The following is a 26,316-nucleotide window of genomic DNA, read 5'->3' as shown; positions in this document are numbered from 1 at the left end:
ACATTCTTAAAAGGAGCAAGCAAAACTGACAGCAAATGCTATTTCAATAAAAGCAAAATTATGTTTATAACAGTTGAATGTAATTGGCTTTGTGCCATGGATAGCAAGCATGCTCTTTTAGAAAATTCAGAAGCATTACTTCCTTGAGAGGTGGTCGAAGCCCCAGGCCTGTCAGTGTTTAAGAGGCATTTGAACAACGCCCTTAATAACATGCTTTAACTTTTGGTCAGCCTCAAAGTGGTCAGGCAGTTGGACTAGATGGTCATTGTAGGTCCCTTCCAAATGAAAATATTCCATTCCATTCTATTCTATTCTATTTTCTAATCCAATACCAACTGAAGTAAAATTTTCTTAAGAAACTTTGGGATATAGTTTCAAGAAAAAATTAGACTCCAAATAACTAAATACATTAAAATACTTGTACATATCGGTGCCTAGCAGAAGCAATTAGGATTTGAGAATTTACAAATTAGTCTTTCAGTTTTACAAGTTGATTGATGGCAGTCCCCTGCTGCTTTTGGGAAGCTTTCCCTCCAGCTATAAATACTTACGCTGCTATGATATGTTCTACTTACCTCATGATTGTACTCTAAAATAAAAATTGCAACTTCTAACAGGTGCCTACACTTTCCACCCTTTGCATGATTTTATGTGAATCACTTTCTTCAACTTCTTGACTGACTGTAAACACCAGATTGCTTAGGTAGCCTTTCAACAGTACAGGGGTTGATTTTTTTTATTTTTTTTTTTTTTGTGTGTGTGTGTGTGAATCTGAATGTAGTACATGGGGTAGAAGTAATAATTTTTTTACTACATATGAGAAATGCACGGTTCTTTATTCCAACTTGATGCATCTCCATTTGGGATATCTCACAGGAAACAGAGTTCTCTTGCTGATTGGCATCATTGTGGTAGAAGGTCTGGGGTTAAGTTCTTGCAACAAGTTCTCATATTTTTTGAGAAGGCAGGCATACATTGATATTCAGTGCCAGCTTCTTTCATCAATTAACTATATTGTATTTTATTAAATACTGAAGTTTTATATTTTAAAAAATATTTTTCCAATTCATTGGAGGGAAAACTAAGTAGTACGCTAACAAGTTAACTTTACAATTATTTTCTGTTTTTTTTGATTGCATGTGTACTCTTAACACTGCATTTATTCAAGCTTTCATTGAACACTAGTACAGTCTGGAGGTTTTGTGTGCCTAATTTAGCCCTGTTATACATAGCTGCTTTTCGCTCTGGCATTCAGCTCCTAAATTCACTAAGTGTTGTACGTGTACTTCAGTAGAACAGTGGTTTGCTGTGTAAAAAATCAGTTTGTCTACCATTTTAAAGCTTGCTTATTGGTTCCATTCTTACTGAATTTAGCTTGTGTGCATTAACGATTTGTAAAGAAAAGGGATATTCCAGGTCTCCATCTTCACTTTTTAGCAATTTAAGTATAGGCCTCTAATTCACATTTGTTTTATCAAGTAAGAGCCAATTCTCACTTAGTTCAGTCATTTTCTGTTTTACCAAAATTGAGCAATACACAGTAATTTCCACATAGAGCATCAATATTCAGTGTTTTGAATTTCTGTTTAACTACATTTTTATATTTGTCACAAACCATTCAGGACACTACTGTTGAAGGGACAACATGCAGTACACCTTCTGTTGTTCTTCCAGAGAATGCTGTTACGCCAGATGTAGAAATTGATAAAAATCTGCTTAACAGGTACTATATAATACATTATCAATCTGTGCATAAATTTTACAGTAATTCCAGGACCTGTGTTTCTAAAATATTGCTTTCAAATTTATATTGTATTAAAGTATTATTGCTGTATCTCTAGTTGTAAATTGATCCTGTTGTCTTTGCATTTTGATGATGTTTTTTTGGATGGGGGGGGTTGGCACGGACAGGAATATAGTTGATACTAAAATAGTAGAGGTTCATATAATACTAAGCCTGCCAACATGACTCAGTATATTGTAAATTTACATGAACTTTCTTATATTTCAGAATAGCATAATTTGAAACTAAAACAAAAATGTAAATTAAAGCTTTGCATAATTTGGACTAAAAGCTCTAACTTTTAAGTCCATCCTTTCGCTAGCAAATAAAATGTGGCCTGGTAAGGAAAAAATTGCTTGGTCAAATCCTCTTGTAGACATATAGCAGTGTGTGTGTATGCTACAATCCTACACCTACTACAAGGATGAGTGACAGTTGGATTCCTTATGCTCTGTGCATGGCAATGTGCAATACCGTCCATCTGTCCAAATTTTAACCTTTACTTAAACCCAGTCAAAGAACAACTGAGATCAATAAAAAGTACAATTGAGCATCTTTGTGTTTCCTGAATTATTCCCCTCCCGGGAAATTTTTCAGTTCTGTAACTAAATACCTAATTCTGGTTTACTAATTATATATGTACACCAGTGGTGCTGCCTTTAATCATAGAGATATTTCCACTGAAGAAATAAGGGCTTTGTAGACTGATGTAGAGTTAGGAAATTAATCCTTGTAAGACTTTAAAAAATTACTGTTTTTTAAACACTAAAGATGTAATTTCTGAAGGTATGGTCAGCCATCAGTGTTGACTCTCACGAATGGGTGTATCTAATGTACAAAGCCTGTGTTGTCTGTTCCCTTCTTGAATTAAAGAACTAGCTATATTACCATCTTATAACAATATTCTTAGTATTGTGCTGAAAAATAGACATTGTAGCAATAATATTTGCAACCTGTTCTGTTTTGTCTATCGAAAGGAAATGCAGCAACAAACTATGTTGTTCTTAAAAACAATGTTTGCATGATCTTTAAATTACTAAAGTGTGTTTTAACAAAGAAGGAAGGTTTTTGGCAAAAGATGGACTTGCAATGTATGACAGTTTGTATAATAAGGCTTATTTGTGAGGGCAGAAAATTTCCAAGGCAGGCTTGTGATCATAAAAATGCTATGCATTTTTTACTAATACCTTTTGCAAGGATTTTATTTACTTTTTATACCTAGCATTTTATAGTTTTTGAACTGCTGAAAATGCTCCTTATCTTCTTTTGACAGGTTTAGCATATTACATATATCTTTCAGAATAAATGTACCCTGCAGTCTTGTGCACATTATCTTGGTATTGACTTAAAACACATACTGTGTTATATAAGTTAAAGTGATGTTGGTGAAGCTACTGTTACTGCGTATTGTTTCTTTCCTTACAAATATTGTTGGTAGTCTGGCATTGCTGACTAACTTTGTTTCAAGAGATAATATTCTAAGATATTAGAATAGCATGATATCATTAGCCAGCATCTTTAAAATTTTCTTCTAAAGCCAATTAAGATATGCTCAGTTCTTCTAAAGTCCAGAGTTGAAAGCATTGGAAATTGTGTTACTGGACTTTTTTCCTATCTAAAAAACAGATGCAACAAGTGTAGGCTTCTTTCCCAACTCTCTTCTTTCACTTCCTCCCTTGTATCTGTTAAGTCCTCCTTACTGTTTCAGTGAAGCTGCAGAAGAACTTCTGTAGCACCTGAAAACTGGGATAGGACCACATTCCTGATCTTGTAAAATAAAATAGGTATCAGTTGAAAATTCAGGTAGATAATGTTTCTAAGCTAGACAGTTGGACAAATTAAATGTCTAGGTTGAATAATATAGTACAGTGAGTTTTGAAGTAGATGTTTAGGCCCACTCAGGTAGACAGGGCAAGAATACCACCTTGATGTTAAGCATATGTGAAAGTAAGTTGTTGAATGGAAATAATAATCCTGTTTGAAGTTGAAAACTTCAATTCAGTTTTGAGTTGAATTAATTTTCAGTCTTCTGATAAAGCATACTTTTTGACCTGGGTTTTTTAATTTATTGACCTGCCATTAGACTTAAAACATGGGAAAAGATAATCAGAAAGTATTGATCATAAATCTATACTATAATTTGCTTGTGTTTTTAAAGTGTACTTTCCCAAACTTCAAGATTATCTAAGAGTCAGAATGCAGCCCTTTAAAAGCAGCATTATTTGCTGGATCAGCATTTAATTTTCTGTAGTCATTTGAGACTTTCATCTGGTTTTCAATCTAGAAGGTTCCCATATTGCTATATGGGAGCATCAGTGTGGGAGCCTAAGAAATTATTTCAGTCATAAAACCTAGTTTTGGAAGCACTAACAATTTACAAAGACTAAATTTTTTTTTTTTTTTTTTTTTTTTTTTTTTTTTTGGCAATGTACCATATTTGCATGAGTTTTAAGTCATGATAATGAACTAAAGAAATGTAGTTTTTCTGAGAAATCAAAAGTTCACAGTGTATGAGGTTATCAGCAAATGTCAGAACTCCTTTGTGAGAGCAATTTCTGTAATTTTCCTTCTTTCTGCAATCTTCCTCCATTTTCCAGTTGTTTGGAGATGAGAGAAATTGGAATAAAACCTTTTTGTTTTCATTTTTTTAATCAAAGAAAAAGTACTTTCTTTTTAATGTTAAATTTTTATAGAGAATTAGAACTATTTTTTGGCGGCATACTCCCATAATTTTTGCTTATTCATTTTTCTCTCTAGGCCTCGTAGTCCTCATAGGAGACATTCTAACCGTGCCACTAGGAATCCAACAAGTTCATTGACTTCTGTTGGTAAGAAGTGCTTATTCATATAAGTTAGGAGTTTTCTCAGAAAATGTGACATACAATAAAGACCTAAATATAGAGTCTGGCTGTATAGACTACAGCTTCTTTCCTGTGCATACTGTCTGTAATGCATGCACAGGGAATACTGCTAGCATGTTGAATTGTGATCATGCATTTACGATCATAAGTGGATCTCATGCAGACAGATCCAGGGAAATATGCCTGTTAGTTTTATAAAGTTGTTAGATTAGTGTGTTAGCTTAACATTTTTAGAAGGCTGGAGATACACATGCTTAAAATTCTTGTTGTATGCAAAATACTGTTCAGTAACACTGGTTTTGTTACTTTTTAGCAAGGAGCTTAACAGACACTTAAGTCTCAAGTTATTTAGTTTGGCAAATATATCAGATTAAACTTCAAATGAAAACAAGCTATCCAGGGGAAGATTTTCTTCATTTCTTCACTTTCTAATTAGTCTCTTACTACATAATTAGTTCTATTAGTTTTCTGGTAGCTACCTGTGGAGTAAATTGTTTTTCAAGGGGACTAATGGTGTGGATGTGGATTTATGAGTACTACAGACTGAGATAAAAGCTCATCCTGTTAAGTCAGTGGCAAAGCTCCCATCAGTTCTTAGTCTTGGTATGTTTGCATTTGGATTGTTAGTTGTCTCCATTTATGTATTTCTTGTAAAGTAAAAGTTGAACAGAGTTGATGATAGAATGTTTATACTATTGCATGTAAAGGATGAAGGAATAAGCATATGAGACCTCCTACCAAAATCAGGGTGGGGAGTGGGTGAGTGTACATTTCTACATCAGAAATGTAGAATAAATGTTTAAAATTATTTTTATCTCTACAACAATGTTACTTTCTCCCAGCCATTAACTTAATTTGAGCCAATTATCACTGCTTTATGCTGTGCATGAAATCAGTTTTCTGTAAAATCATGGACATGTGTGATCATTGCATACCTTAAAAAAAAAATACTGGTTTTGTGACAGACTTAAAACCAAGCTTATCAGGTGACTATTCCAATACTCCCAGAGGCTTTTAAAGGGAAGCACCCTTTCTACTATTACTAAGGAACCTAGTTCTTAGGTGCCTTGAAACAGATGCATCTGTTCCTTTTTTTCTTTACTAAAGCACGAGCAAACATCAGAGCCCTGCTACCTCTCTGATACTCAAAATACTCAGAAAAAAAAATATGTTTTATCAACTTAGATTGCTTTTAGTAATTGAGATTCTATTAAGGACTCTGATTAATAAGTCCTCTTTGTGTGATTTTAATAAGAAACTCAGATATATGGAGTTGTTCTTGACCAATTTATTGAACATAGGCATGGGGGTTCATGGAGCATTTCTGAATTTTCCAATAGAGAAGGGAGTCCTGGCAGTTGTAGCAAATATTTCTTATAAGAAGCACTGATCTGATGATGATAGCAGATTGTGCATCCCTAGGGTTGAAAAATGGCTACAGCTAAGATTACTTTCCTGAAATTATAGTTATGTTTCTACTTTCTCTTGTATAGCAAGTATTGCATGAAGAAAAAAATTAATTGGTACCTCTGAAAGTAACCCAAACTCTCTCTGCTATTAACAGTGTATATACCTTATTTTTTTTTTCTTTCTGGTGGTCAAAACAGAGAGGCCAGAACCCTTTCAGGCAGAATCTAATGTATTATTACACATTTCATTTCCCTTTTTGTGGACTTACGAGGGTTAGTTTGCTGGAATTAATTTGGTATTTGTGACATGACAAAAGTACCATAATAATTTTATACATCTGGGATCCTGGGCTAGTTTCACACAAATAGAGAATTGGAGATTTTAAAATATAGTAAAACATCCTTAACATTGCCTTTTTCTCAATAAGATAATAAAATATTTTATGTAAGTAGTATTTCCACTGTTGTAGTAGAGTTAGCTTCTCAGCCATGCAGAGATAAGGTACTAACTATTTGTATCAGTAACAGTCAGAATTAATCCTTACTAGTTTGTGATTCTGATGCTTTTGTAACTGGGTACTCAGTTGCATCAGTATGCCTGTAAAAATGTAGTTGAGAGAAAGCCCACTGAAAGATTGTTAGGAGGCTTCAAAGAGTTGTGACTTCTTGTGCATTTGCTCCAGTTTTGTGATTGATCATTTAAATTTGTAAAATGTGGGTTTTGGCTGCTTGTATTGAAAGGGAAACTTCCTTTATATGTCCTGTAAAACTAAGATGGAGATAAGATCCATGTAAATCAGCTCAGAACCACTGAAGGGAACTTGGAACACTTAAAATCTATCCTGCTTGCCAGCAGTTGATTTCAGAGGTAACTAAACCTGAGGAAACTAAATAAATTTATGGAACTGTACTGACAGAAATCAGACTTCTACAAAAGAATGATTATCCCTCCATTATCCCTCCATATTCAGAGATGCAGCAGCAAGAGCTGCCACACACACACACACAATTTGGTATCCAAATTAGGACTTTATGATCTGGATGAGTGGACAACTGGACAGGTAAAAAATTGGCTGGATAGTTTGGGTCTCATGGTAGTGACTGGTTGGTTGGTCATATGCTCCCTAGAATTTAGCAAAAGGAGAGAGTTCTCTGAAAGAAACAAAAACCTTTCCAGATGTCATTCTGCTGAAGACAGAGCTTTGCTTCAAGCCTGCTTTCTGTTTCAGCTGCTGTGGCTGGCCTTTGGCTGTGTCTTGGAACCCACTCAAGAAAATGAGTTGTGCTTTCAATCTTTATCAATGACCTGGAGGAGGATGGAGTGCACTCTCATCAAATTATCAGATGAAATCAAATTGGCAGAGATTAATTAATATATGCTTGAGGGCAGTGCTGCAATTCAGAGACCTAGACAGGCTGGAGGAATGAGCCAGTAGGAACCTTATGACATTCAGCAAAGACAGATTTGGAGTCCTACATCTGGTAAGGAATAACCCCTTGCAGTAGGTACAGGCTGGGGGATGGATGGCTGGAAAGCTGCTCTGCTGAAAAAGGCCTGGAGGCCTTGGTAGACAGCAGGTTGAACATGAACCAGCAGTGCACCCTTGCAGCAGAGAGGGCTAACAGTGTTGTAGACTGTACTAAGAGAAGCTTAGCCAATAGATCAAGGAAAGCGTTCATTCCCTTTTACTTAGCACTCATTAGACTGCACCTAGAAAACTCCATCTGGTTTTGGGACCTTCAGTGAAAGAAGAGTGTTGATAAATGGGAGTGAGTCCAATGGAGGGCCACAAAGGTGGTTCAGAGGCTGAAACACTTGCCTTTTGAGGGAAGGCTGAAGGAGCTGGCCTAATTTAGCCTGGAGAAGAGATGGCTTTAGGGGAAACCTAATACAGCCTTTCAATACCAATGAGAAGATTATCAAGAAAATGGATCCAGGCCCATGGCAGAAGGACAAGAAGCAATGGCCATAATCTGAAACAAGCTAAGCTCTAAGTGGGTATAAAGAACAACTTTTCACTCACTATAGAGTCAAGCATTAGAACAATCTGTCCAGAGACATTTTGCATCTCCATCCTTAGAGGTTTTTCAAGACCAGATTGTCTTGAAAGACCAGCAACCTGGTCTGATTACACCACTCATTCTGCTTTGAACAGGTTGGACTAGATGACCTCCAACAGTCCTTTCCAACCTGAATTACTCTATGACTCTAAGATATTGCTTTTATAAATTACGCATTTTCTAATTAAACCTGCTACAAAATGTCTCCTGTTGGAGGTCTGACTTGGCTGAAAGAAATGTAATTTAATGGACATGTACAAAATCATAAACTGGTAGACCTGAAATAATCAACAAGTGATTCTTTGAACACTTGTCATTTGTAAGCAGGTGCTGAGATGGGACGCAGCAGGAGAAACTAAAGGGAATTCATGTGAAAACAGGAAATGGCAGCAAAGAGGAAGGGAAATGGAAGTGGTGAAGAGGCAGAAGACAAGGGAAATATAAAAAGGCAACAATGTTGAGTATAGTGAGGAAAACTTATCTGCTCAAGGAAGACAGAAATTACCATGCCTTGCAGCTCTCCTCTTTTGCTGGCCCAATGAATGTGCCATGGGAGGTCCCTCTCTCAATCTTTCAACACACAAATCTTAGTGTAAAACAAACAGATATTTCATTAAAAATAGATTGCTTTAAGAATATCCAATCTGTGGGCATGCTTTTTGACAGCCTTGAAATGGAACTAAATTTATGGAAATTAAAAACAAACCACAAACCATTCCCCCCCCCCCCCCCCAAATGCCCCAACAACCCACCAAAAAGCCAAACAACCCCACACCCACAAACAAAAAACCCTTGAGTTTTTGCTGCTCACTTATGTCCTTATATTTTCTGGAGACTGATTGTTCTGTAATGGCTCTTGTCAAATTTAAAAATACTTTTCTCATATTACATGATGACTTCCCTCTCCCTCACCCAAGCTGTTCTTTAGTAAGTTGTTCTTATTGCAAAACAGTGTTATAAATGCCCTCTTCCCTCGTAGAGGCAACAAGCAGGGGAGAGAGACAGTCACAACTAATATTTCTTAGAGCACATTTTGTTCACTAAGCTGTTGTTAATTTGATCAAGTTGTTATTAATGCCAGATAACTCTTCACACAAAACAGTCACATTCACTCAATACCATTAGTTTACTCACACAGTCACAAATTTTCTCATAGTTACCTGAGAATAAATGTCTGACCTGCAATCTGTTGTTGATGCTAGTGTGTGCCAGTGGCCTTGTATAGATTAAGCAGACTCTTGGTGATCTATTTATCAGTTCTTGCAGATCCAACAAGCTTACTAGTCTGCAGAGTTTATCAACCCATGAAAAACTTGCACACACTACCTTGTCAGCATATATGTTTCCTGTCTTCGGTCTGTTGTCTTCAGGTAACTGTTTCTCCATACAAGCCTAGATGCTTATAGAAGCCATTCATACCAACTCACAGAGAAAGGGCCTTTCTGACAACAGGCTACTTTCTTTGCTTAATCATAGCCTGGAGAATTGTAAAATTAGTGCTCAAAGATTAGTGGGTTTGACCAGTTTGGAATCCAGGGATTAATGGGTTCTTTCTATAACTAATTAAAAATTGTTTAGAAAACAATGCATTAACCTAAAGGTCTAAGTGTAAGGCAGTGGCTTTCAGTTTGTGGTCCATGCATTCTCCTGGGTCACATATCTAACATAACCACGTAAGTGGGCATGAGGAAAAGCAATCTCTAACAATGCTTTCTTTAACCATTGGATACTCTAATGGGATTTGCAATTCCTTTGGAAAATTCTTGGAGGTCCGCCACATGGTAGAGATTGATTTGCTTTTTGAAATAGCTTTATAATTTTCAGACTTTAGCTATTCAACTTCTGCCTGCAGCTTTGCCAGATGTAGCTTTACTGTTGCTTCTGCATTTGTGGGAAAAGCTATTCTATCTGCATAGAATAAAATCTTTATACTTCCAAACTCTGCACTTTATTTTATAGATTATTTGATGAAATCACCTGTATGTTAAAACTAGTGGGCATAAATCTTTGCCAGGTGAGTTTGTGGGATCTTAGTCATGAAAAAATGGACATACAAAATCCATGGAAAAACAGAATCTACAACAGAAATGCCATGACTGCTAGTTGAGATGGATCTAATGCCACTTTTACTAATGAATTAGAAAAACTGTATTGGGGACACAGCTGGAAAAGCCAGTTTCACATATCAGAGCATCTTTGATCATAGTATCTTAATCTTAGTGGGTTATCGGTGTTTTTGAGGACTTGCTCTAAACTTGAGAATATAGCAACACCAGAAATGAGCAGACATTAATGTTTGTTAAATGCAAGCTCAAATCTAAATTTATAGATATGTTTTGTACTTGTCACTCTGAAATTCCACAACATATCTGGAAATATGAGGTACAGCTCTTAATTCTGACGTTTTCTACCCAGACAACAGTGGTCATGTGATTGATCTGGTAAATGATCAGCTACCAGATGTCAAAATATCAGAGGAAGACAAAAAGAAGAACCTTGAATTACTAGAAGAAGCAAAGAAAGTGAGTGAGAGGTTTCTAATGCGCAGAGGCAGAAAGTCAAGAAGCAGCCTTCCGGAATCACCCACAGGTAGGTGCAGATTCATCTGCAAAGGCACCAATAAGCATCTACTGTAATGCATACATTGCTACTGTATAAATACACTTTGTTAATTCAAAGGTCAGAATCCCCCTGCCACTCCTCACAATTCCATATAAAACAGAAATGACCAATTTCTATATTCAGATATAACAGTGGAAGATGGTGTAAAGTTTTTAATTGCCTGAATGACACACTGCAAACACTGTAACAGGAAAACATGAAGTGTTTCTATTGAAATCTAAAAAATGGTCACAAATTTCTGTTTGTGAAGATTTTCTTCCTAAAGTTCCTATTGTACATAAAATGAAATATTAATGGCAAGATTCATATTACTGAAAAAACATTCCCCTCAGACATGATTACACAGACTTTTATTCTGAACAGTCATAAACTAAGCTAAATGGACCAGATCCTCCTTTCAAAACAGCAGAATAAAATGTTTTGTTCTAGAATGTCAACTGAAATTATTTTTTTTTCCCCTCTTCATATGAAGTGTTTGTGAGCTAGGACAAAATGCCATGTTATCTTGAAGTAGGACTTTCATTTAGCTCTGAAATGTCAATTCAAAACAAAGTTCTCTCTTAAAATTGGCTTGACACTCTCTGGAGGAAAAACCAACTATACTTTTTAAAAAGAAATCTTCCTTTTTTTTTTTCTAAATTCCTTGTGAATCTCACTCTTGTATCTATTTCTCTGCAGTGCTTACAGTATAAGAAAACTGAGGAGAATAAGCATTCTGTGTATCAACAGAATTCTATTAGTTTATGGCAGGTATACAAGATACAACCTACTCTAAGTTGCTAGTTGCCAAGAACAACATGACAATTAAAATGACTTGTCAGGTTTTGGACAAACACATGACTGATGATTATGAGATTCACATTTTAATCTTACCTGAATTTTAAAAATTCAGAAGCTACAAGCTTAGAAAGTAAAATTACCTTTTTTTTGTTTTTTTTGTCTTTGTTTATAATGAAGCGGTTTCCCCTACACTTAGTCCTAAAGTTTCACCAGTAGCATCTCGGAGCAACTCTCTCAGTCTTCCAGTTCCATCAGGTAAATTGATCTACGCAGGCTCAAACTTTAACTTACAAAAGCTCACCAAAAATGTATTTTTTAATATTTCTTGAGGAGAGGTCAAAATCTGTAGATTCAAGCATCTCCTCCTGAATATGACAAAGCTCATGAATGCCCACAATATATATTTTTATATGTATTTTTTTTCTATTGTGTTTTTATTTCTGTGGTGCTGCTAGGTTACATGTTCTAATTTTTTATTCTTTTCAATAATGGAGTTTTGAGCAGCTTTAATGATCTTTCACTGACTATATTTTAGATAATTTTTTTCTCCTTTTAAATAGGGTTTTCCACATTTAAATTTTGTCCTTAATATATTATGTGGAACTGTGCATGTGTGTGTTTGCTAATGCTGTAGTAGTAAAAATTTTGAGCAAAACATCAGGATGTGCCCTAATTATGTGTATGTCTTTCTAGGGTCTGATGCATGCACAACCACTAGTGTCGAGTCAGTATCTCCAGGGCAGGTAAGAAGGAGCTGTATAGTCTGCACAGTAACCTGGTTATTACAGTACTATTTTACACTATGCTGTCCTGTTAGTCCTTAAGGAAAAATCGAATGTTTTGAATACTATTTTATATGCCAAGACTGGATTATTGATATTTTTTTTCTGCAGAGTGAGGGACTAATAAATGTTTACTCTGAAGACAAAAATCCATGAGGTGACAAGCACTGAAGGATCATATAGATCTGTAAAGTGTAGAAAATGGAAAAAGATCCAATATAATCCTAATCTATGGAAAAAACTAATCCCTAAAATTACTTCCTAAATAAATGTTACAAGCAGTGTAAAAATTAAGAGATTTTAAGTTCTTCCATTAATATCTATATCTAATATTTGCAGCATAGTTGTGAAAGATAACCTTGTAAGGCAACTTTTTTCTTCCTTTTTTGCTAGAATATCAGAACTGTCAAAGAGGATGACAGGCAAACTGCAGAGGTAAGTGTTTTACATCAAGTGTTGAACAAAATCTGCCTGTTTGGTTTAGCACACGTGACTTATTTATGTGACTAAAAAGGCTAAAAGACTGTTCACTGAGTGAAAAGAAAAATTATACTGCTCTAGGAAACGGTGAAGCACCTGCAAATGTAGTGGAGGACAATGGCCTTACAGCTAGCCTTTACATCCTATTATGCACCCTGCCCTAGCTCAATTAAAATTGATATAAGAAATACCTTTATAAGTAAAGTAAAAATATCTACTATAGCCACTTTGGTGTATGCTGGTGTTTTAGGCAGACATCGTCTTCCAGATCCCTTTGGTTCAGTGGAAGACATTACTGTACCTCGTGTTCTGCACCACTGAGGGGATGTTACTGCTCGACAAAACTATTGGTGGAGCAGATTATATGAATGCTTCCTAATTTGTTTTAGGTAATATCAGATGGCCCTTTAAAGAGATTTGCTGTGAGTGGATTAGGCAATACTTAGAAAAACCAGTATGGCAGCAGAATTTTGGAGCAGTAACTATAAAGGAGAGGAGTAGTAATATATCTAAGGCAGAGCCCACAGTTTGTATGTTGGTTGCCTTAAATTGCTGACACAGCTGCCCTTAGACAAAGGGGCAGATTCTGTACAGATTACAGATTCTGTACCAAAGTAGCCAAGGTATATGCAAACATTCTTTTGCCTGTTCTCCTGTAGAGATTGCAGCCAAATTATAATCTATGGTACTGCACACAAAGAAAGAAGAGAGAAATTACAATATGTGCTTTAAGTTAGTGTACAAGCCCATGGTTTTTTCCCTTGGGAAGTGAGGGACTAATGGAAAACAATCAAAGGAAAGTAATCGTGCTATAAGATACAAGGTTAAAGGTGTGTACTATGTCAAACCTTACATTAAGATGATGAGAAACTTGACTATATGAGGATTGCTATAATGGACTCTGGAATGGGAGGAGGTTATCTCAAAAGTTCAGAGGAAAGATTCCCAATTCAGTGTGCTTTCAAGTGCCTTTTAAAAATTATTTCTCTTGTCAACAGTGCATATTTAAAAGCATATGTCTCTGAAAAGGAAATGGCTTTTTACAGTGAAAATCTGTCCTTGAGCAGGGGAAAAGAGAAATCTGCACTTGTTTCTCTGTTTGATGTGTGACCCTCTACTTTCAGAATACTGCAAAAGGATTAATTGATCGAAGGCAGAATGATCAAAGAAAGATTTCTCAGGGAAGGTTGGTTCCTCGTTCTGCCGGTTTTGAAAACTCCAAAGAGAAGCTCTCAGAACAAAAAGAAAACTTTGATCCACGTAAACATATGGATACTTTACCTAAATGCTCCCCTTCAGGTGGTGATGGTGGCAGAACGTCTCTTAACACTTGCATGAATGTTTGTGAAAATGAACTTGGAAAGTCATTCCTCAAGAAAACAAAAGATAATGATGTTCCTTTAAGAACCCATCTACCAGGACCAGGGATAGGAAATATAGACTCAAAGCTAAAAATTCCTGTTCCAGAAATGAGGGACCATAAAGTTTCATGTAAACCAGAATTTAAACTGTGTGGAGTACGTCCTCCTCTACTACGGGCTGTATCATGGGATAGCTTGGAGCCTGGACAGAAGGATAAAACACCTTTAAAATTACCATCTGAGGAAGATAAAAGCTTTGTTGTTGGTAATAAACCCACCAATCAATTAAAAGCATTCAAAGACCTTCAAATCCAAGTTCAACCAGTTCGAATGCAGAAATTGACAAAGCTCAGAGAGGTAAGTTGTAGTCATCATTTGTATCCTGTTTTAAATTTATTTTCATATCTTATTAAACTTTCAACTTGCTTAGCATTATTTTTATCATTGCAAGAAACATACAGTAATATAATGGGAAACAGTTTCAGCAAAATCAATACAGAATTGTGTTGTGTTTTTCCTTTGCAACTTTAGTAAATTGTAACCTGTAACTAAATTGTATGGAATTATTCTATTTCTTAGTTCTCTTCAAATATGCATCAACTGCACTGTGGTATCTTCAATATGCACATATGTATGTGCATATGCAGGTTTTGGCCCCCAGAAAAAAGTTGTAATACTTCTGTCAAGAAAGTACTAATTGCTTTCATTGTGACAGAAAGGTGAGTCTAAAACACAATATATCTCATTTTTATATCAGTTACATGACCTATAAACAGGAAACAGTTGATAAATGATCATGTCATTTGTAAAATGTACTTGGTACTAAAGTGATCTATTTTGATTTCTAAAATGAATTTTAGATCTGAAGAATCTTTCCTTCCTCAGGATGTAACAACATTCTCTTTAAAAGGGTCACTTAGGCTTTTTTACTTCCCTTGCTTCCCTGTGATATGCTTTTTCCGCTCCTTTGGAATTGTCCTCAGATTCACAGACTCACAATACATTGACTAATTGACTGATTTCTGTATAAGTGGGCTGAGACCTGTGTATAAACAGAAATCTTTAACTGAAGTTTGTAGATGGTTACTATGCTCTTGTTTAAGGGCTTACAAGCCTCTGTGTATCATATACTATTTGTAAACTTTCTTTGGATTTAAAGATCACTTTTACTTTGTTCAGCTGAGTGTTTTTGAGTCTTGGTTGGTATTCTCCCTTCTAAGGGCAATAGTCCTGTCATTCAAGAATACTAAACTTTGCAGTAACATTACATTTGCAAGATCTCAGGGGACAGGAAATTGTTTTGCTATGACTTTTTGCCTATTGACATTCTCAGAAAATGTCTCAAAGCATCCCAAGTTTTAAAACTGGGTGTCTCTGGGAGCCAGGGCAGGTAGAGGATGGCCAGACTTACAGTTCCTAATTCTAACATGGTGCAAATGTGTCAGCTACTTGAAGGACAGACTTGGACGGTGAAATCTATGAACTAATCTGTTGTTAAATGATTGTCTAAATGATTGATAAAAATTAAGAATTAAACCCTAAGAATTAATCAGTGTGTTGAAAAAAGTAGAAAAGTCATGAAATGACAAACCACCATCATAAAGCAACTACCATGTGTATATAGCAAAAATTACCCTTGAAAGGAGAAAAAAAATGTAGTTTTTCCTTTTTCCTGTAGTGGTTTCCTTAACAGCCTAATATGAATATTTTCTTTGATCTCTAGTAGATGAACACAGGGCTGACAAGTGAGGACCTAAAATTCTGCACTTTGGTTAATTCATTCCCGTTGTATTGCTTGGGAATGGCAGCTTAGTTATTCATCTTTTCCTGTTTATATAACACACATATTCCTAGCATATACGTACTGGAAGTTTTGATTATAGAGACACTTGAGCCATATAACTTTAAAAGTCCTAGAAGCTGTTAAGCCCAAATAGTACCTAGAATCAGAAAATTAATACAACATGATATATAATTCCAGTTAGGTAAGATTTGAACTCTGTCCCCAGTAGGAATTGTCTACTTATAAACAAAAGCAGGTGTTTGTGAATTTTAAACATACTTGAGAATATGAAAGTAGAAAATGAGGAGATGATAGAAGGAGAAAAGATAACAAAGTTTAATCCTTGAGAGTACATTCTTCCCTACCTGTAAGAAATAGAGGCAGAGTACATTAACAGTGAAGTATTAACTTCAGCTGTAGCATACTAAGCTTTGGTGTGAATAAATTCTACTGAATTGAGTCAAAGTGGCAAAGTCTCATATGTCTGGTTTTCTGAATTTTCTCTCCTTTCTGGGATACTTACTTATTACTATGGCTATATCCAAAATTGCTTTTTTTGCTCTCATTTACTAAAACTCTCATTTACCAAAACTCAAACTTTCTACTTGACTAAGGGGCACATGTTGCAAATCTCTGTTTACATGATCAGGAATTTTTCTAAATAATGCATGTATGAAATTTGAAATATCTGATGTTTAAGGGTGAGGGTGTATGTGAATGTACATGTATCCATGCAATGTAGCATCTGACTATAGCTTAATATAAATATCTCCATTATGTTTATTAACTAAAGTAAATGTTATATTTAGTCTTCACATGGCAGGGATATTTAAATTGAGATTTCTAGTTAAGTTATTTAGAAATGTTACTGTTTTTCTTAACAGGAGCATATTTTGATGAGAAATCAAAATTTAGTTGGACTTAAACTTCCTGAACTTAGTGAAGCAGCTGAACAGGAAAAAGGTGCAGTATCATAAAAGCTGGAAGGGGTGTTTGTTTGTTATACACTGATTTTTATAATTGACTAATATGGAGGGGAAAAAAAATCTTTTTCTTCAATTGCAATAGTAATTGTAATGAAGCAGTCATGGAGGAGGGTAGTAAATGATGAATAAGAGAGACCAATAATGGAAGTACCTGAATTTCTTGATGACCTGAGCCAAGGAGATACTGTAGGTATTATTACAACCAAATGAAAAGATCCATACCTGGAACAGAGTCTAGCTTGTACTTAATAGATGGAGCACTGTCTCAAGTTTCAATGACTTTCTTGGATTGAATGGATGTGACCTCTGCAAGATATTGTGGCCATAAGGATGAATTTGATCCTTGAAAGTATAAATAAGAGACGGAATGCTTTTTTCCTGCTTTTTTTTATTTAGTATATGTGTGGCAAATATTGAAATGGCATGTTCATTTGTGGTCTACAGCTCTACGTCAATGTGGATAGGTAAGAGTAAGGCCAGAGAAGAGACATAAATGTGATTGAAGGACTGGAAAAATATGCCTTGCAATAAGTGTGGGGTTTTTTTAGCTCAATTTATATGTTTTTTTAATAAGGAAAAGGCTTAAAACTCTACATAAATGAGGAAACAGAAATCTGACACCAAATTTTTTTTCCAGTTTAACACAAGCAATTGAGATTTGATGCCTGTAGGCAGCATCTAAAAAAGATTCAGAATAGAAATAAAGAGCAAAGGTATAATCCTGAGGACAATTCAACAACTGGAAGAACTAAATAGCAGTAGTGGTGAGCAATCAGTTGAAAATATTTAAACCAAAGCTGTATATTTGTTTGAAAGTAGTTAAGTTCAGAGTGTTTTTAAGGCCACATTAACTGAAATGGAGATGGTTAATATGAAAGGAGCTGAAGCTGATGGTCCAAGATTTGATCCAAAGACAATTTCCACTTTTCCTATGAATTAGCAAAAGGAACAGTATTAGATTTGCTTTGGGACTGTTTCATAAGGCCTTAAAGTTTCTGTTACATAGGGAGATGGCTGAGATTACATCTCATGTTATCTCTGGAAACAGACTCATCTTCAGTCTGAATGAAACAAGATTAAAGAGACTTCTTGTCCTCTTTCTGTATTTAGTGATTATATCTTTGGATTCTTAGATATAGTAATATTATTCCTGTCATTCTGCTAATATATCATTTCCTAGAAAATATTTAGCAGGCTGTGTTTGAAAGTGTAAAATAGTTGCCATTTTACCAACCTGTTAGATAATTTTGGCAGATCTGAAACTTTTGAGTAAAATATTATGAAAAGCTAAGCATTATTTTATCCAGCTTTTCAACCAATGTCTCATGAGCATCATTTTAAAGTCTAGTAACTTATCTAAATGATAGCCAGAACATTAAGGGTCAACTCCTTCTCCTCAGAGGGGAAAAGAAGTGAAGGCTCAAATCCTTAGTTCATTTGTTAGGGAGACTTACTTCCTTACATTGTCATAAAAGTCACCTTGTGCTTTTTAACTGCAGTAGTAACTTTGCTTAAACAATAGGAAATAGCCAGATACTTCATTATCACTGTTATGAATCAAATATACTGGCTCCATCATGTTTTGCTATCAATGCCAAGTTGTTGTGCTCATCTGAGTAAACACGACTTTGCATCTACAGAAGCTTAGATAAGTGGGATGTATTAGATCTGGAGGCATTGTGGTATCAGGCTGGCTTTTTATGGGGACACACATGACTGTTCTTAAGTAAACACTGGAATTTTTAAATATAAAGGAAATGCACAGAACTAAAATGTAGCTAGAAAGAACCTCCCATTCTTTTCTGTGTTTCATGTTAACGTTCTCCATGTCTATAAAATTTGAGCTTTTTCACACTATTTGTTTTGCAAGTCTAAGAATCTTTCTGTTACACCAAATGAATAGGAGACCTGTACGAAGATACCTTCCCAAATCTGAGATTCAGACTGGGGAACCTAACTTTCCTATAGGAGAGTCCTTCATTAAATTCTGGCAAGATAGAAGGCGATAGGGGAATTATTATTGTCGTGGTTTTATCCCAGCCAGCAACTAAGCGCTATGCAGCCACTCTATCACTCCCCCTCCTCAACTGGACAGGGGAGAAAAAATATAACAAAAGGCTCGTAGGTCAAGATAAGGACAGGGAGAGATCACTCAACCAATTACCATCACAGGCAAAACTTGGGGAAAATTATATATGAAATTAAATAAAATGAAGATTAAAAAGTTAAGTAATATAATTTTTTAAAAAAGTTTAAGACATATCTTGGACCTTATGAAAGTGACAGAAGTAGAGAATGTAATTATAACCTTTATGTCCTGTTTCAATGAACGTGCATTGCAAACAAGTACATGTTGTAGATTCATCACCATAAGTGGTGCACAAAATCTGTAGCATAGTACATTATACTAGAATTCATCTTGGCAGGTGGCATTTAAAGCCTTAGAAAATGACAGCCCTCTATTACAAAATCTAAGCTAAAATATTCAAGAAATGATGTAACTGTACTGGTAAAGCACAAATGGAAAATGTTAGGTTAGATGTTCCAGTAATGAATTTGGGATCAGTTTGAATTCTAGGAAAAATACTAATAAAATAATTATTTCTCAGTGCATTAGAGACTGTCAGAATTCATATTACTTCAGTCTTTCTACATAAAGGATGACAATTGTACTGATTGCTTTTGTTGCCACTGCTCATAAGGAAGACAGGGGATCTTTACTTTAGCAGTAAAGGAGAGATGAGTGATGTATCAATACACTGTAAAGGAAGTAACATTCTGCATGAAGGGATGGACCTTTTCTTCTTGTTCACTTTTGCTCCCAGTAGAGTTGGGGTGAAAGCATCATTGACTTTTTAGCCTAACTGTGTCCTTTTCAAGGTCCTATTCGGCTCTGAGATGCTGACTATTGATAGTTAATGCATGACTTTTCAAATAACATTAAAAGTTTTTTATCTGAAAATGTCTTTAGGCCCTTCACCTCTCCCTTCCCCCACTGAAGAGGAAGAGACAAAGAATAGCTCTGACGTCATGCCCAGCATTCCTGATGTATTGCTGCGAAAACTACGAGTGCACAAATCGCTTCCAGGAAGGTAAAAGCTCATTAGAAGTAGAAAGACATCATCCGGGGGAAGGCACACTAATGGTTTCCAGTGAGCTCCCTTTATGGAGTTCCATTCACAGGGGATCCATATAAGTAGAGAAGTTGCTGCATCTTAAAATGTGCAAACACAGTTTTTCTGAAAAAAATTTGCTGAGTGTACCAACTTCCAGTAACTGTCCAAGTTTTAAAATTAGTTTGTAAGTTCTACATAAAAAGTCTGTAACCTAATGCAAATACATTTTTATACAGGTTTTTCCACTGGTCTGTCCACTCCTGGTTTTCAGGATTGCTGCTGCAGATATAAATTCATACTGAAAATGTTAGTATTTCTTTTCCCCAGAAAAGTATCAGGCCAGATAATGCTTTTCAGTGGTAAAATTTGGGCATGTAAGAATTCTGCAGTTTTTACGCAGGTGATGATTTTTCAGGAAAATGGAGTTTATTTTGCAAACATAGTTGAAGGACTCACTTGCGAATTCCCTGATCTTGGGCTGTGAGAGTAGGCACTTGTCAACAGATTGTTTAACACCTGCCATGGCTCAGGAGTTTCTCCTTTCCATCTTATGCAATCTGAAAACAGTACGTCTGTATGTTATAGATGTGTAGGCCAGCACCATACAAGAAATCATTTGAAACTAGAGCTATTGTTGCATAATGCAATGTAACTATAGCAAGGGAATCCCCTGGTCCATACTCTACTGAGGTAGAGTCAAAACAAATTATACCTGCCAGGTGTTTGTCCAGACCTTTAAGAATACCAATTTTCATTCTGATTTGACCTTACTACTATCCAAATTTAACATTTTCTTGACAGAATTTAAATGGAATTTTCCTTTTGCAGGGAAGATTTATGTATAAAATGATACAAAAGTCCATAATTTCAGAAAATATTTTACTCTGGCCCAAGAAATATAGGGAAAAAGTCTCAAATGAAGCATTTATGACCACATGCCTTGCATACCTTGCACCACTGGTAACTTTAGAGACTAAGCATATTTTATTTTGTATTGCATTAGAACAAAGCTAAGCTTCTTCCATATTTCTGCATAAGCCTCTTCTTTGAGAGAGATATAACCATAACCAAAAATGCTTATTAGACATTAAAACAGTTCCAAACATATTTGGCCAAAACTTTTCCTAAATTCACCCATGTGTTTTTATAGTATAAATACCAAAGGCCTTCAGTCATTTGAAGCAGTCAATAAGTGTTCTCTGTGCAGATGAAATAAATGCTTAACATTTGTCATGAAGGAACTGTTACATACAACATTTTATATAAATGAATGCATGACATGAAGAAGTTCTAAGAGACCATTGCTTGATTGTAATCAACTACTGAAAAGAAAAGTAATTTCATAGCTGAGTACAAAATAAGTGAATGCTGAACTTGCTTTGAGGATCAGATAATACACACAACTTCTGTTTTTCAGGTAATATTCTTTAATCAGTTGGCTTAATCTATTGAACAAGTACACACATAACTTTTCATTCTTATGATAAATTTCTCAGAACATTCCTAGCCAAAGGAAAGACACAAATTTTAGCATCCTGTGCTATGTTATATAACATATACAGATGCTTGAACTTCCTTCTAGAAGGACTACTCCTTCTAGTAGGCTTCCTCCTAGAATAACAGTAAGTAATAGGAATACTAATACTTTAGGCACAAAATGGTTTTCCAACACAGGGGACATACTGGCCTCCCTTTTTCTAGTCACTACTCTAAGTATCAATATTATTCTACCCAACAAGAAAAATCTGCTGCTCATTGATGCCAGATGCATTGATTTCTATATTGGGGGTTAATGGTGCAATGTATATTACAATAATATTTGAATTTTCTGAAAGTATCCTGTCTGCACAGTACATGATAGGTATGTCAACCACAATTTCTATCACTGGCATCCACTAGAATTTGTATATACAGCCCCTGTCATTTCTTTCAGATGTTTCTCATCTCTATTCACTTGCATAAAACTTAATAGCTCTCTGCTGTTTTGGAACAACTACAAGGATTAAGAACCTGTAAATTCAAACACATGGGATGACTGCCTTTAAGCGAGGTCTTGCAATATAATGTTGTCTATCTCATTTCTTTTATAGTACTCTATGAAACTGCATTTTGGTAACTTTTTCTAGTTTTTGTACAGTCAGTAATTATTCTTGTGGTGGAAAACTCATAAAACTCAAATGTATATTTTGACAGTGTCAGAATCATGGTCAGAATAATTGTTAGCTAACTTCTAACAAAGTTAGCAGCAAAACCAGCATAATTCAGTATACAGTGAGCTGGGTTTTGAATTCTGCCCATATGTGATCAACATCATGAGGTTTCACCTGTTAACAGAAGGAAAATGGGTAAAGATAATAATCCAAAGTATAGTGTATTAAGTCACCCGCAACTCCAAAAGGGTAACTTCTGTCTTGCTTTTGTACTCGCAATTTATCACAATGTAGTGATATTTGCAGTTGCCAGAAACTTTGGTGTTTTCACCAATACTCAGGTGATACTGTGCTGTTGTTTTTAAAAACAACCCAGGGGGCTTAGTCATAACAAGTACAACTGAATTAATTAAATACTGGTTTCACCAAAATAAACCATAAAATATTTAAGGGGAGGATGTCTTTTGTTGTTCTTCTTGAGTAAATATTACAATAGCTTTGTTTTTAGAGACAAAGCTAATTAAACTGAATTTTTGATTTCTAGCTCCCCTCCACTTACTGAAAAAGAAGTTGAGGTAAGTATGTTCTTAAACTCATTATTTCAGACATATGCCTCAATTTTAAGTGGTTACTGTAAGTCTAAGGGTGGTTATTAGAACCAGGTAATGGGATTTTTTTTTTTTTCCAAAAACTATTTCTTAGAAAAAAGCCATATTGAGCTCAATCAAAAGAAAAATTTTATGAAATATGGGCAATTGTCCCAGGCAATACAAACTGTAAAAAGACTTAGAGTAGGAATAAATAAAACACTTGTTTGTGCATTCTTTGTAATAATATATGCATTCATTTTGGAAATCACTATAATCTACTTAAAGTAGTAAAAAAATTGAGATTAAATGAGACCAGAAACTAAATGAGTTAAATTGCATTTTTGTACTGGCCAATAGGAGCTTTGAGGCAGTTTTTTATGATATCTTGCATCATTTTTTTACATAATTTTTACTTTTTCAGTTCAAGCCAATAATTATTTTTTTTTGTAGGTTGCTCTTTAGCTTGCTGGCTTTGTTTCTTCTCTTTTTTCATATACTAGTCAAGAAAAAGATCTTTATTTACATAGCTCCAATCTAATGGAACTCTTGGTGCCTTGTGCTTTGCAAAGTCTTAATCCTAAGAAATAATGCATTTGGTAAAGAAAGAAACAATCTTTAAAAACAGGGTGCAAAAGAATAAAAATGTTAGCACTTAATCTTTTGCTGGCTTCAGTGATAGGTGTTTATCCCTTAGGTAAAACAATGCTAACGGTGAGCTCATCCCTGGACTTCCTCTGCACAGATTATCTGTTTTAAAACCTCGGGGACCCTTGGAGGAAGTCCAGCTAGAAAACAGATCCATTGTGATTCTGATACTTCTGGTAGGCTGCTTCCTTGATTGTGTCTCTGCTCTACTGATCTCCCAGAAAAACATTCCGGAAAAGAGGCAGCAACACATTTATTCATATTTTAGAGGAAGTAAAGACAAGTAATTTTTTTTTAAACAATCTAATTTAAAAAATATTTTCAATGTTCTGTTTCAATACTTATTTAAGCACCAAAGTTTGTTAAACACATACCTTATTCATAACTTGTTATTGGAAATTACATTATTGTGACACTGATTTAAAAGTGCCTTTTTTAATCCAAACAGAATGTATTTGTACAACTTTCCTTGGCCTTTAGAAATGATAGTTATACCTTGGAATCTAGAATTAACCAAGCAGAGAGAGAAAGAAATCTCACTGAAGAGAATGCTGAGAAGGAACTGGAAAACTTTAAAGCAGCCATTACGGTAAGAAAACAACAATAATTCTTTTCTGAATTATAGTGGACATGAAAGTGCACACACATTTGAAATATGTGTGGCTATGCTTGCTGATACGTGTTGTAAATTCAGCCCCAAAACTTCATTTTCTGCTGCTTGAGCTCCTTACTGTAAGCTGCCTACCACTCTACACAAGAGAGATCATTTTCTACCAGAGTAGGCTACCATTGCTGGAAATGCATAAAGGATGTTGCCCTGCGTCTAGCAGACTTCAGGAATAAATACTATGAATTTGCTGTTCAGTTCTTGGAATAAGCCTGTGACAAAGCTAAGAGCATTCAGAACTGCAATTTAAGCACTGATCCATGCTCTCCTGGGCAAGTCATTCTTTAGTGAGGTGTCCAGTTAGGTAAGATACTGGAGTGATCTGAAGCCTGAGTCCTGAGATTTGTGACTTGAAAGACCTCTTAACTGCAGATAGTAGAAGGCGATATAGGAAAGGAAACAGAGAGGATTACTTAAGGAATACATACAATCTCAAGATGAGGTTTTGGGCCTGAATACACTTTCATTCCAGCTGTCCCTGATGTTCTTTTATCAGCAGTCCTTGCCAGCTTTCTCTGGATTCTCTAACTGAAATGACAAATATGTCTTTGAGATGTATCAACCTATGTGCTGTGCACAGTTTTTTCCAAAAAAGGAAGGGATGCTTAGATACCATGCTGCTAAATGAAATACCTGTAGACCTAATTTGCATATTACAAGGCGGTGCTGCCATACTTTTGAGAAATAGTTAGGAGAACGTGATTCTCCCATTTACTTTATCAAGAACATTATCAGGCAAGAAAGGATACAATTAAAAAAAGATTGTGATATTTACACCTTTTCATCTGGAATTTCAAATCTGCATTTCCAGATTAATTGTTTTAATTGTTCCTGAAAAAAAAAGTTTTGAAAATTTTGTTGCTCTTCCTTCTGTTCTCTGTTTAAAGACCAAGCAGAAACAACCTATTAAATCTCAGGGGTTTGTTTATTATAGTATTTTGTATACATACACATTGTTACAACTAGTGTATAAGGGCTCTTGAAACTGAAAGCAATTAGTCTGTTAGATTTGACATGTATTTCTGTTAAGAATCCCTAATTAGGCACCAAGGACCATGTTGCCAGCATGGGACACATGTGATCAGCTTTTTCCTTCTTTATGCAGTTCACATTCCACAGTCTGGCTTTTACAAGTTTTTTTACATAATTTATAACAAAGTAGAAACTGCCATTCATATGAAAGCTTGTGTTCTATACAATGGAATAAAATAACAAGCAATTAAATGAAGTGATGGGTTTTGTATAATCTGTATCATATTAGACTTAGACTTGTTCCAATCTCAGTGGGAGGTTATCTTAATTTCTGTAGGACAGGCATATGTTATATGGCTCAATGACAGTTTACCAGTCTTTATGATTTTTTTTTTATCAATCTTGTGATAATTGATGTTTTATTCAAAAACGCAACTTCAAGAGAAAGCTGATTTACATGAACTTCAGATTTGTTTGAGAAAATAAGCAACTTGCAGTTGCCAAGAAAAACCTGAAAATCTGAAATTCTGAGCATGGTTTTCTCAGATTCCCTTATGCCTTATTGGGTCTTGCAGTCAAATTTTGGCTGCAATTTGTTATCACACTAGCTTCCGTGATAAATAAGTTTAAGAATTTTTTGTTGTTGCAATTGTTGTCATTGCACCAGATTCATCAGTCTCTTGGCTGTGTTTCTACACCAAAAGTTTGCACTACAAACGCAATTTCTCAAATGACTCAACTCAAAAAGTTACTGCACATCACTCCCTTCTTTTGAAGGCGGGAAGAAAAAGAGGAGGAGGAGAGGTTATTCTTTTCACACATCATTTCAATGTGTTGACTTACTCTTGCAGAATACAAGTGGGGGGTTGCAGAGAACTAGGGCACAATGCAGCTGGTCAAAGGCAGAATTGTGTGAAGGGCAATACAATGATTAATCACTAAAGACACCCTCAATGCCAAAACTGGTGCATCCTAAAAATGCACTTTAAGAATATAGGAATCATCCAGCATCACAAAGTCTGCCTGTAAGTCTGAAGTAAATTGTATCAGGTTTCCTCATACCAAACTTTTCTGTGAACTGAAAACTCATTCATTGAAGAGGTATTCACTAAAGCTTCGTCTAATAAAACATCTAAATTCACTCTTGCTTTGATAACTAATCCCAAGGAATTTATATGCTTTGATGCTTTTCAGTGTTAATCTGAGCTATCAAAGTGATGATATTAATCCAGTGCATAAATGTTCATATTGATTGACAAAAAATGGTT

General features: G+C 35.3%; 1 protein-coding gene across 2 annotated transcripts in view; it reads left to right on the top strand.

Annotated features, from left to right (window-relative positions):
- Positions 1–26,316, top strand: part of IRAG1 (inositol 1,4,5-triphosphate receptor associated 1) — a 47,805-nt gene that overhangs the window by 9,765 nt on the left and 11,724 nt on the right. For both annotated transcript variants that reach the window (XM_049821087.1, XM_049821086.1), the window contains 11 exons: positions 1,623–1,723; positions 4,541–4,611; positions 10,530–10,703; positions 11,694–11,771; positions 12,210–12,259; positions 12,692–12,733; positions 13,903–14,496; positions 16,807–16,885; positions 19,880–20,000; positions 22,719–22,749; positions 23,858–23,998. In XM_049821087.1, the coding sequence (XP_049677044.1) occupies positions 1,623–1,723; positions 4,541–4,611; positions 10,530–10,703; positions 11,694–11,771; positions 12,210–12,259; positions 12,692–12,733; positions 13,903–14,496; positions 16,807–16,885; positions 19,880–20,000; positions 22,719–22,749; positions 23,858–23,998 (1,482 nt within the window). The remainder of the gene's footprint in view (positions 1–1,622; positions 1,724–4,540; positions 4,612–10,529; positions 10,704–11,693; positions 11,772–12,209; positions 12,260–12,691; positions 12,734–13,902; positions 14,497–16,806; positions 16,886–19,879; positions 20,001–22,718; positions 22,750–23,857; positions 23,999–26,316) is intronic.

The sequence above is a fragment of the Accipiter gentilis genome, chromosome 17 (assembly GCF_929443795.1).
Source record: "Accipiter gentilis chromosome 17, bAccGen1.1, whole genome shotgun sequence".
NCBI lineage: Eukaryota > Metazoa > Chordata > Aves > Accipitriformes > Accipitridae > Astur > Astur gentilis.
This window is presented reverse-complemented; position numbering and strand designations above follow the sequence as displayed.